At 41.9% G+C, this 13,037-nt stretch overlaps 1 protein-coding gene across 2 annotated transcripts in view; it reads left to right on the top strand.

Moving 5' to 3' along the window:
• NECAB1 (N-terminal EF-hand calcium binding protein 1) overlaps nucleotides 1-13,037 on the top strand; it is a 1,511,734-nt gene that overhangs the window by 1,321,239 nt on the left and 177,458 nt on the right. For both annotated transcript variants that reach the window (XM_078687059.1, XM_078687058.1), the window contains exon 10: nucleotides 3,161-3,273. In XM_078687059.1, coding sequence (XP_078543185.1) covers nucleotides 3,161-3,273 — 113 coding nt within the window. The remainder of the gene's footprint in view (nucleotides 1-3,160; nucleotides 3,274-13,037) is intronic.

The following is a 13,037-nucleotide window of genomic DNA, read 5'->3' as shown; positions in this document are numbered from 1 at the left end:
CAACAAAGCTAGGCACACATCTGTAAGCATCTCTGATTTTCTTCTCACCCAGGATAAAAGGCATATGTGATAGTTTTAACAGTACTAGTGAGTTCATCTTTGGTTTCCTAAAGCCATCAGGTGGTGAAGGGGCACTGGCAGTGTGCTAAGATGTACTCTTCCTTTAAGCATCACTATTCTCTGTTTAACATATAGGGCATGCCATGCTTGTTGCCAAAATGGGGTGTCTAGCAAATTGAACCATGCAGATAAAGCAAGATAGAGTCCATTTACCTTTAGATTTCTTCAGTATCAAGTACCAGGACAAATTCAGGCTCTTGCTTGAACAGCCACACACAATATTACATCCACACAGAACACTAGCACATCATGAATAAATGAGCTGATTTATGGAGCACATCGGCTGTCCCAGAAAGCTCCTTTGCACTAAAGGCTGAATAAATATTCATTCCTGATAGATTTAGTGACTGGGGGCGAATATTCCATATTTTGTTGCTATAAACGAAAACAAAATTACTATCATCCTTTTTAAACTAAAAGTGAGCAACTTGAAAAGCATGGCCTTAATAGATCTAAGATTATAGTGCTGAAATCTCTCTCTTAGATATTTTGACCCAATATTGTGATCTAGTCTATGTGCCAAGTCCAAAGTTTTTAACTGTATGTGCTTAACCCAGGTAGCCAGTGCAGCTGTTCAAGGTGTTGAGAGACTGAGGACTGACTCAGAAGTTTCAAGACTAGTCGAGCCGCAGCATTCTGTTCAATTTATAGCCTATTTTATTAAAGGTTTAAGGAGGCTGAGATAGAGACTGTTTGCATAATCAATTCTACAAGTGATCAAAACATGTACCAGCATTTTCCGTGCTTCCAAAGGCAAATGGTCTAAAAATGTCTTCATTGTACGCAATACAGAAAACCACATTCTTGTTGTACTAAGGGTTTGCTGGCAATAACACAGTTTGCCGTAAATTTAACCTCCAGATTTATGGCTGCTGGAGAGGGAGGTGTAGGCAAACATTAGGCCCACCAAGCCTCGCTGTTAAAATAATTTGCTTTCCCAAAAGCAAAATCTCAGCTTTATCCAAATTACATTTCAAGAATCTCTGTTGCATCCAATTGTTAATCTGAGATAGGTAACTTTTAAAAGGTAATTCTGAAACATCTGCAGCTCTTCTTCAAAGTATCAACTGTGTATCATCGGCATAGGAAACCACTTTAATTCTGAAGGGTTCAATCAAAGTGGGCAAAGGAACCATATGAACATTACAAATTGAGGGCTCAAGGATGAGTCCTGAGGAATGTCAAGCTGAAGCTTTTAACTTCCAGAAGAGCAATAAGGCATTGTTACAGATTGGTGTCTATCATACAAGAAAGACTGAAACCGCTTCAACGCTTAACCACAGATACCCATCTCAGCCAATTTTTATAGCAAAGGAGGTGGGAAACTGTGTCAAAAGCTGCCAACAAATCGAACAGAATGAGGGCAGCATTCATACATCTATCTAATATTATCGTTATACGCTCAGAGACTTCCAGTAACGGTAATTCGGTACCATACTGTGGCCTAAATTCTCACTGAGATGGGTGTAAAAGTCCTGAGTTTTCAAGATATTCAGACAATTGTGAGTTCACCAGTATTTCCAGCATCTTAGCTAATGCAGGCAGTAAGAGGATGAGGCAAAAGTTAGATAATATGCCCAGATTGGCAGCTTGCTTTTTTTGAAAAGTAGTTTAATTTTTGCTTGTTTCCAAAGAGGAGGAAAGATAGCTTAATTCAGAGAATTTTCAACAAAACATTGATAACTGGATTAAGAACTTCAATTGCTTTCACCAACACACTAGGTGGACATGGACCTATAGACGAAACTGCTTTGAAGTCTCTAAGGGGCATATTATCAAGACGGGCGATAAAATTATCGCCGTTTTAGCGGCAGAAAACTGCCGCTAAAACGGCGTTAAAGGGCTTGATAATATGCTCTATGGAATTCCAATTGAAGCCCATGTTAGATGTCCTTCATACCTCCGGATATCCTGTGCTACACCCACAATGGGCCCAGAGCAAGTGGGCCAAGAACCCCTTCAGCATCTGTCTCCCCATTGTAGCGCGGGTCGAGCAGTCCACGGCTTCACAATGAGAAGGTAGGTGTAAGTCTAGCACAGACTCAAAATATACCCAGCAACCACAATATATGATTGTCCAGTCAAATACTTTACTTTATGTAAAAATAAATATTTATGTACTAACACAAAGTACAATACAACACACTGCAAACCATATACACAGAGTTCTTAAAGCAGGCCCACTAGCATTACGCAGGTTAGCTCCTATCCCACTTCCCACCTGTAGATTATGGCTATTCCCCATTCATGTACTGAATAATACATATATTCACCCACTTGCTCTGGGCTCTTTGTGGGACTAGCACAGGATATCCGGAGATGAAGCGTTGGCCTCCACGGGTAGGTTCAGTGACTCCTGCTTGCCCTATGGCTTCTGAATGGGGTTCTGACAGTTCCCTGTCTATTTCCACTGTGGCCAGCTCTTACATCTGAGAACTGCCACCTAAATCGGACATGCCCACGGGCGGCATGGGCAGCGTATCTCACTGCACCACACCAACGGAAGGTATGCAGGTTAGGAGTGATAAAGGAACCTGACAACAGACAGTGGAGAAGCACAAAGCTATTTCATGGAAAAAATTGTACCATATGTGGCTCCTCCATGAAGTTCTAAAAGCAAAAACAATCCCAGCAATGTAGGGTTCACATTAATCTACGCTCGACAGATAAAGAAACGAGAAATGTAGAGCTTTGTGGAGCTGTGTTGATACCCGTAATCCCAGCCTTTTCAACCTACTTTAGTCTTGAGCTCCAAAATGGTTTCCTCTTCCTTTTATTGTCTTGCATAGAAGTAAGGTGTGAACAATTGTCACCCCGAGAAGCTCTAACGTGTACGTTTCTGGTAAGGCAGTATGGATCCCCAGCTGTTCTGTGCTCAAAGTACACAATTCCGTCTGTTTCTTGCATTCCTCAACGCTTGGATCAAATATAGAAAACTATATTGTTTCCACATAAAATAAATATTTCAAACAAACGTGTTTAGGAGTATGAGCATTTAGTCCTGAATATTATGTAACCATTAATTGGTTTTCTTCATTAGCACATAATGATTGTCCAGCGGCAGCTCTCAGTGCTGGAGGAGGAGCTGGAAGAATTCAGACTTGCTCTAAAGCAGTATGTGGAAACCGCCTCATCGCAACAAGGATGCTTGCAGTGAGTACAAAAGTGCTTTACAACCCCCTGCTCCCTTACCGTACGCATGTTACTAAGCATCGTTTGAATAGGTGATTGCCACCAAACCAGCCACTACCCTTGGCAAATTTCTAGTTCGGCTGGTTGCAGTGATTTGTAAATCTGAAAACATGGTTTAGTGTGACGTGTGCATATTTGTGAGAGTGGCGAGGGACATGAGAATAATGGTCCTCTGATCACCTAAACTTGTCAGATATCTGAGTTTGGCTGAGAGCTTGAAAACTGGTGTTATTCTCTCAAACTAAATCAGAAATTTGTGGAAGATTGAGAAAAGTGCCATTCAGGGTATACAATGTAATAGTTGTTAGTGGAGACCTATCTTAATATCTGTGGGCCTCATTCACGAGGGTAAACTTACACTTGTGTGTCAGTTTTCTCTTATCCGGTATTCACAAAACAAAATTTAATAGTAACTTTACGACTGCGGAGACAGGACTATCTTTATATGTGCAGAGTCTCCACAGTCGTAAAGTTACTATTAAACAATGGCGTAGGAGTTTTGGAGGTGGTGACCTTCCCCCTCTTACCTACGGCCGTCACGGGGGGGCAAAAGGTCTAGCTCTGCCACTGCTGTTAAATTGTAGTTTGCGAATTCCAAAAAAGAGTAAACTTAAACCAAAATGCCTTACGACTTCCTGCTTCACTTATGGATTTGTTTAGTTAGGCTTCAGTGAGATAGTGTAGGTGAAGAAGAAGGGCAGGTAGCTGCATGCGAAGGGAAAGAGTATAGGCAGAAGAATAGATGAGTGTGCTAGAGAGAGAAAGAAGACAGGTGCAAGAGAGTGCACTATGGGATGGTAGGAGACAGGAGGAAGCAGGGAAGTTTACAGCTATGTGTGCAAGTGAGGTGGGATTGTAGTTTTGTAATCAGCATTTCTTTGCATGTTTTCTTTAATTAGAGATTGTAATTGTTTAAGTTATGTTTTGATTTATTTTTCTGAGTTGAAACCGATCATGAGTAGGGACAGATCACCGGATTCTTTTAACCATAATCAAGAGGACAAAGAGCTTGGTAACATCATTTTAACTGTGACACTCAGTACTTGATGTATGGGGTGTGGTGTGGTGTGGTGGGGGAATCGAACTCTGATCCTTGCAGCCCTCAGTACAGACGCTGCCATTTTTACAAGGCGGCGTGGTCTAGTTGCTGGCAATCAAGGCAATTCTGGAACACATATAGCGCGAGGCTGCGCTGGCGCGCCGAAGGCCCCCCTAAGGCAAGCCCTTCTGCGCCCATCAGCGTCCCAGAGGCGGCCGGAGTCAGAAACGCTGCCGGTCTGACCATGGAGTCGAGGGGACATCTTGTGAATATAGGTAAGATTGTTAGTTGTACCCCTCACCTCCCGGCTTGGATAGTTATGAAGGGCAGGGTGTGTTGTCATTGCAATTGGATGGCCTCGCAGACATGCTCAGAGCCCTGTTTGAAGCACAATACCAAGATTTCTTTAGACCGATTGTGGGGGGGAGGCAGGCAGCTGAATGCACTTCTTCTCAATGCCCGCTCAATAAAAAAGCACCAACTTGAACTATTTGATCTGTTAACTGACTCCTCCCCAGAACTAGTGTTTGTAACAGAAACTTGGCCAACAGAAGCCTCCAATCCTACGATTGCCATGGCGGTCCTGCCAGGCTACCAGATCATCAGGAAAGACCGCCCTTGGGGAGGGGAGGGGGAGTTGCGCTCATTGTCCGGAGCTCTCTCAATTGTTCTCTATTAACTATTGGGATGATAGAAGGGGCTGAAAGCCTGGGCTTCCTCATTACAATCTCTGCCCAACAGGCCATTGCAGAGGTTGTTGTTTATCGCCCTCCCGGGCCAGTCGGGATGTTCTTAGAATCCATCAGCCGCATTATTGCTCCGATTGCGGCTAAATATAGTCACTGTCTGTTACTGGGGGACTTTAATATCCATATGAATAACTTGACGGAACCAGAGTCTAGAGGGCTGTTTGAAGACTTAGACTTTCTTAACATGTCCCCATATGTCCATCTCCCGACCCATGAAAAAGGCCACACATTGGACTAGGTCTTCTCCTCTAAACAGATTGAATTGGACACCCCGCTACCCATAGCCTGGTGGGACCATTTTTTGCTCAAATTCATAATTACCAGGGACTGTGGCAGCCTTCCATCATACATTCTGCCCAAGGAGAGCAGCTACAGGTCCTTCCATTTGATCACTCCAGAGGTTTTGCAAACGGCTCTCAATTCCCATCCTACTCCCCTAAGTGGGAATTTGGAAGAGGATGTCCTGGCGTTGGAGAATTGGCTTCAACTTCGCGCCCTAGAACTAGCCCCTGTAACTAGGCGGAAGTCAAAAAATAAAATAGAGCCTCAGCCCCCTGGTTCACAGAGGCAATTAGGATAAGTAAGAGCGCCTGTAATGCCTGGAAAGGGTATGGCGCACTAACTACAAGCTGTCAGACAAAACTATCTACAAACATGCCACTAAGGAGCACTACAGGAATGTGTGTGAGGGGAAAAAACTCTTTCTAAACTCTTTCTAGCTGCTAAAATTGAGCATGCAGGGAATAAATGCAGAGAACTTTTCAATATTGTTAAAGACTTCTCTTCCCCTAAAGCTATTAGCAGACCCTTTGTCCCCAGTGAGGGCTGGGCTAATCAGATGGCCCGTTTCTTCCATGACAAGATTAAGATCATCCAAGACTCTTTTGCGGCTCAACTACCAGTGGTTGGAAGGGACAGAGATTTGTCCTGTCCCAGCTGTTGTGATACAGGCCCCCACTTACTCAGTTCCTCCCCATATCATTGGATAAGTTCCTGGCACTGATGAAAACCCTCAAATTCAGGTCACCCTCCGAACCATGTTGGGCCAAAATTCTGGCAGCCATTGCTGAGGTAATTAAACCGGCAGTCAATGCAGTTTTGAACACCGCCCTCCAGGTGGAAGAAATGCCTAAGACCTAGAAAAATGCCAAAATCCTCCCCCTTTAAAAAAAATCCTACTGCTGATCCCTTGGTGGCCATCAATTATAGGCCGATATCTTTAATCCCTTATTTCTCTAAAGTCCTGTAGAGCTATGTCAATTAGGTGACCACTGACTATGTGGAGGCTAACTTCCTCCTCCACCCTAGCCAATCAGGTTTCAGAGCCAACTTTAGCACGGAGACTGCCCTCCTGGAAGTCGTGGATACTATTAAAATCACTCTGCACAAGGGGGGCAGGGCTGCTCTGGTGCTGCTGGATCTCTCTGCGGCCTTCGATACCGTGCCCCATAGCGGACTTTTACGAAGGCTCCAAGAGGGCGGGATCGGAGGCACGGTGTTGAGATGGTTTGATTCCTTTCTGAATAACCGCCAGCAATCCATCTGGTGCCCACCTTTCTCGGCACCTATTTCCCCTATGAATGTCTGCTCCCTCAGGGCGCAATTCTCAGCCCCACTTTGTTCAATGTTTATATGGCGCTTTTAGCGCATCTCGGAGAGAACTTTGGGGCTAAGATAGTGTCATAAGCTGTTAACACACAATTGCTATTCCCCTGTGGGAAGAGCTCTGAATTCAATAGTATGGAAATAAACGCATGTTTATCTGAGGTTTTCCATTGGCTCAGGATAAACCAACTGAAGTGCAACCCTGAGAAGTCAGAGATAATGTTCTTTGGCTCTCGGTCCTGTGATCTCTGGCATCTTTGGTGGCCGCAAGACATGTGCCCTCCCATCGCAGTCGTCCAGACCGTAAAGAATTTGGGCATCAAATTCGATGACTCTCTCTCAATGAAGGCCCAAATTTAATCAGTGGCCGGGACCTGTTTTGGGATGGTGAGGATGATGAGGAACTTTCTCCCTCTTCTCCCGGTCCCCCACCGGAAGACAATAGTCCAAGCCCTGGTGGTGTCGATATTGGATTGCTCTCTATCTAGGCCTTCCTGAATCTCTACTTGGCCGCCTCCAGGTGATCCAAAATGGGGCGGCCCGAGCTATTTTCCTGGCCGAGCCAAGAATCCATTCCACACCTCTTCTAGCCTCCCTGCACTGGCTACCTATTAAGAAATTAATCACCTTTAAATCATTGGTGCTGGTTTTTAAGGCCATTTATAACATTGGTGCCCATTAACTTGGGGATAGACTGCAACACTATATTCCGTGTCAAACTCTGAGGTCATCGGCCCAGTCACTGATCATCACCCCACGTATCCAGCTTTCTCGGAGGAGTGGCAGATCCTTCCAAGTGAGGGCTTCTCGCCTCTGGAATGACCTGCCTCTTGCATTGAGGAAATCCCAGGATCTCCTCACTTTCAGACGGAAGTGAAAACTTGGTTATTCCAACAGCAGCCTTAAACTGGAGCACTTTGGGTTCTGTGTTGTGGATCTTTGGTCTTGAGCGCTGGGACACTCCCGGGAGTAGCTGTGCGCTTAATAAATACCTGTTAACATAACATAACGTGCACTTATTGTTGTCTTTGGATGGTGGCTGAGTCCTCACACCATCTTAACATAGCAGAACAGGACAGCTGTTACACCTAGTCAAGAAGGTTTGCCAGGGAAGAAACATGAAAACCGTAAGTAAATGCTGGCAGTGACAGAAGAAGAACGAGTCGCACATGTGTAGGAGGTGTTGAGGAGGAGGCATAGACAGCAAATTTCAGTGATGGAGAGGTTGCTCGACCAATCCTGGCGCTCTTGTGCTTTTTGGTGGGGAGAGGGTTTGAAACAAAGATCAATAATGCAGTATGTTAAATATTTGAGCATGTCTTGAAGATGTGGAAGAGTGCGGTCAAGTACTTTCTTGCAATTGTTTCTTTAATTAACCACTCAAATTTAAGCGAAATCAAAAAAAGACATTTTCCAGCTGTTAGGTCCACTCTCAAAACTCTATTCAGTCAAACATGTTTCATGTGTCACGGATGAAACATGATATTTTCTCCAACTATTTATGTGAATAAAATACCCAGGCAAATCCTCAGTAGAACACTAGCACATGAACAGTGACATTAGCCCAAACATAGTTTGGAAAAAATAATTAGAAAACGTTTTTGCACATTTGGTGTATTTTAATTTCTGTTGTAAAACATGATTCAATGATAAAAAAAGTTTTAAGTACATTTGTATCGATACATGATAAAATATTCCAGCATTATAACATATGCATAAATCTAAACATACATCAGGTACATATATATTACAATAAAAAGATGGTTTCCTGTCTACGCGTTTCGACACAACTGTGTCTTCCTCAGGACTGTACCATCATATTTCTGTAAAAAATATATATAAAAGATATTTTACAAGTCTATATCTACAGTGCAAAAAGCGTTTATAGTATACATTTTGACATTTCATAAACAGGGCTAGTGTTCTGGATATCATAAATCTGATAATACCGCTAGGCATTCATACACGAGAGGCATCATTTATATACATATATACAGATCTATATACATATCTATAGAAACCTATTTACATCACTGCTACACAAATTTACTATACATCCACATCTATGGTAGAGAATAAAAGACCATATGTGTGATTCCACAGGAAAGATAAAAGTAGTGGAAAACATGTGAGGGTCTGCATATTTAAGTTATTTTCAAGGCTTTGTTGGTCCTGGGGTAACCTTATTGATATTGCATGGTAATTGCTTATAAGCTAATACCATGATGTTTTCAGCATCTTATACAGGACCCTCTATGGTCATGTTGATTGGCTATACACTTTATTATTATATCATATAGTCTGCTTACCTATAGATACCAACATGTGGTACCGGAATTAGAGCCAGTATGGGGCAGATACACACAGCAAAAGATCCCAGGGTAAAGTAAGAAATGATAGGTTCTGCAGAAAAAAAGGGGGGGTTGGGATCAAAGTACAGATCAGCGACTCAAACATATAGTTTGCCTTTCTAAGTTAATTCTGGACTGTCCTACATAACTTTTATATTGTGGGTATCTACAGGTATGACTAACCAATAACCTAATAGGATGTACTGTTTTTGCGTTAATAGTTTGCTAATCTCATTTACTGCATCACTTGGTAAGTATAATTTTATTTAATATCGCTAGTGGGAAATGATAAGAACAAACGATATGGTTTTCATGCTTAGTTAGCCGATTAGTGCCATATCTAATTCAAAGTTTAAACCTTAAAAGAGGGAGATTTCGCCATTTAGAAGGTGGACTATACACTGGCCTTGCCGATAGTATCAGGTCATGATTATTGGTTTTTACCTCCAGAGTTGGTATTCTGAGAACAGCAGCTTTATCACGTTTGAAAGCAAGTATTCCCTCCTGCATTAAAAGAGAGTACAGAGCAGAAACGTGAATAGCGTCAAGGTTGAGGACTAATCTGCCATACTACTGATTCATCTCTTCATATCCAGCAACAATGTTTACCTGTTTTGATGACAATTATTATAAACCGGCTGCGTGTGGTTCCCGACGTCTTTATTTATATATCTATAGGGGAAGCATGGACATAGCTACTGTTATTTTAACTACAGATTAGAGATAAATGGATGCTGGCAAGCTGCTGCATACCAGTGTTTGACATAAAAACGCTTAAGCGGAAACCGGCAGAAACAAGATTAACTGCTAACAGGCTACCGCATACACAGTTCCTCACGGTAAGCTGCAGGCAAATGCGCTAATAGCTACTAGCTGGAAGTCTAAAATATCAGGGAGCAAACTATTAAATACTGTGCGTGTTCCGTTTGCAGCATCAGAGACGCTGGGAACCACGTGCAGCCAGGCTACGTTAATTAACCGCTGAAGCCGGGCCACGCTAGTCGACCGAGTGAGAGGGTGCAGATTATGGTAAGCCGCCCTCCGCTATAGCGTTGTTGTATCAACTGTGTATGCGGTAGCCTGTTAGCAGTTATCTTCATCTTTTAGTTAAAAGAACACGACTCTTGCCTTTTCCGGCCCCCGCTATAGCGTTGTTAGCACAACATTGGCAATGCGGTATTTTACTGGTATTCATTTTCATCCTGTAGTAATAATAACAGCAGCCGTGTCCATGCTTCCCCCATAGAAATAAAGTCGCCAGGAACCATACGCAGCCGGCCCATACAAAATTGCCATCAAAACAGGTAAACATTGTTGTTGTACATAAAGAGGTAATTGAGTATTGTGACACATCCGTCCTCACCAGTACGTTAATCTTGTTTCTGCCGGTTTCCGCTTAAGCGTTTTTATGTCAAACACTGGTATGCAGCAGCTTGCCAGCATCCATTTATCTCTAATCTGTAGTTAAAATAACAGTAGCTATGTCCATGCTTCCCCTATAGATATATAAATAAAGACGTCGGGAACCACACGCAGCCGGTTTATAATAATTGTCATCAAAACAGGTAAACATTGTTGCTGGATATGAAGAGATGAATCAGTAGTATGGCAGATTAGTCCTCAACCTTGACGCTATTCACGATTCTGCTCTGTACTCTCTTTTAATGCAGGAGGGAATACTTGCTTTCAAACGTGATAAAGCTGCTGTTCTCAGAATACCAACTCTGGAGGTAAAAACCAATAATCATGACCTGATACTATCGGCAAGGCCAGTGTATAGTCCACCTTCTAAATGGCGAAATCTCCCTCTTTTAAGGTTTAAACTTTGAATTAGATATGGCACTAATCGGCTAACTAAGCATGAAAACCATATCGTTTGTTCTTATCATTTCCCACTAGCGATATTAAATAAAATTATACTTACCAAGTGATGCAGTAAATGAGATTAGCAAACTATTAACGCAAAAACAGTACATCCTATTAGGTTATTGGTTAGTCATACCTGTAGATACCCACAATATAAAAGTTATGTAGGACAGTCCAGAATTAACTTAGAAAGGCAAACTATATGTTTGAGTCGCTGATCTGTACTTTGATCCCAACCCCCCCTTTTTTTCTGCAGAACCTATCATTTCTTACTTTACCCTGGGATCTTTTGCTGTGTGTATCTGCCCCATACTGGCTCTAATTCCGGTACCACATGTTGGTATCTATAGGTAAGCAGACTATATGATATAATAATAAAGTGTATAGCCAATCAACATGACCATAGAGGGTCCTGTATAAGATGCTGAAAACATCATGGTATTAGCTTATAAGCAATTACCATGCAATATCAATAAGGTTACCCCAGGACCAACAAAGCCTTGAAGATAACTTAAATATGCAGACCCTCACATGTTTTCCACTACTTTTATCTTTCCTGTGGAATCACACATATGGTCTTTTATTCTCTACCATAGATGTGGATGTATAGTAAATTTGTGTAGCAGTGATGTAAATATGTTTCTATAGATATCTATATAGATCTGTATATATGTATATAAATGATGCCTCTCGTGTATGAATGCCTAGCGGTATTATCAGATTTATGATATCCAGAACACTAGCCCTGTTTATGAAATGTCAAAATGTATACTATAAACGCTTTTTGCACTGTAGATATAGACTTGTAAAATATCTTTTATATATATTTTTTACAGAAATATGATGGTACAGTCCTGAGGAAGACACAGTTGTGTCGAAACGCGTAGACAGGAAACCATCTATTTATTGTAATATATATGTACCTGATGTATGTTTAGATTTATGCATATGTTATAATGCTGGAATATTTTATCATGTATCGATACAAATGTACTTAAAACTTTTTTTATCATTGAATCATGTTTTACAACAGAAATTAAAATACACCAAATGTGCAAAAACGTTTTCTAATTATGTTTTCCAAACTATGTTTGGGCTAATGTCACTGTTCATGTGCTAGTGTTCTACTGAGGATTTGCCTGGGTATTTTATTCACATAAATTGTCTTGCCCTGACCCAGGAAATTGATCCAAATCAGGGGGTCCTTGTTTTTCACATGTTTTCTCCAACTATGCCTGTCACACCTAGTACCTACTACTCCACAACTCCCCCCAAGGTGAAGCACTGTTGTTGCTTGATCTGCCCTCCGGTCCATGCTTCATTCTTTGAATTTAGATCTCAACACTCTCTCCTACATATATAATGTTTGCAGTCCTCTTAATGGGTAGCTTCTAGGTATATGTTTATACCCATGCAACACCGCAGTTCAGCCATCTGGAATCCATTTGGCAGCTCCTTTTCCTCTGCACGCTTTTGCTGCCACACCACAGCCCAGAAATATGGTTCCCCATTATCAAGATCCAAGGCTGGGACTTCCCTCCCTGAATTCTAGATTGCCTCTGTGCTGGGCTGGCAACAGACTCGCCTATTCCCTTTTGGATGGGCTGAGCCTCAGCCACACAAAGCCCCGACCACCACTATTAGAATCTCAAAGTTTGGCTCCAAGAATGGGTCTCTTTTAAATAATTCTTGGCTTCAGTTTTGCTCTTCCATCCAGGTCAGGAAACCCCCTGGTGCAGAAATGGGAACTCTTCTGGCATCAATATGTGAGACATCACCACCTCAAGTATGACCTCTGTTGCATCTTATCCAGTGGACGCAAGCACTCAAGTAAAAGGGATATGTGTTCTCTCACTGCTTGGCTCCTTCAATTTTCTTCTTAAAAAACGTGTGGAAACATCAATAAAACAATAAGATAACAATATTGTAAACATGACAACTTCAACATTAAGATAATCTACCATAAGAATTTGAAAATATATTCTACCCTTTCTTCTGTGCCACCCAATTGCTTTGCTCTATGATAGGGTGTTGAATCAATAACTATTAAATATATGAATAGCCTTTAAAACAAATCGTAAACAAATCGCAGTGTGGCCTCACAATTTTATAATT

Source organism: Lissotriton helveticus, chromosome 4_1 (genome assembly GCF_964261635.1).
Source record: "Lissotriton helveticus chromosome 4_1, aLisHel1.1, whole genome shotgun sequence".
Taxonomy (NCBI): Eukaryota; Metazoa; Chordata; class Amphibia; order Caudata; family Salamandridae; genus Lissotriton; species Lissotriton helveticus.
Note: the sequence above shows the minus strand (reverse complement) of the source record. Positions and strands in the feature narration are given on the sequence as shown.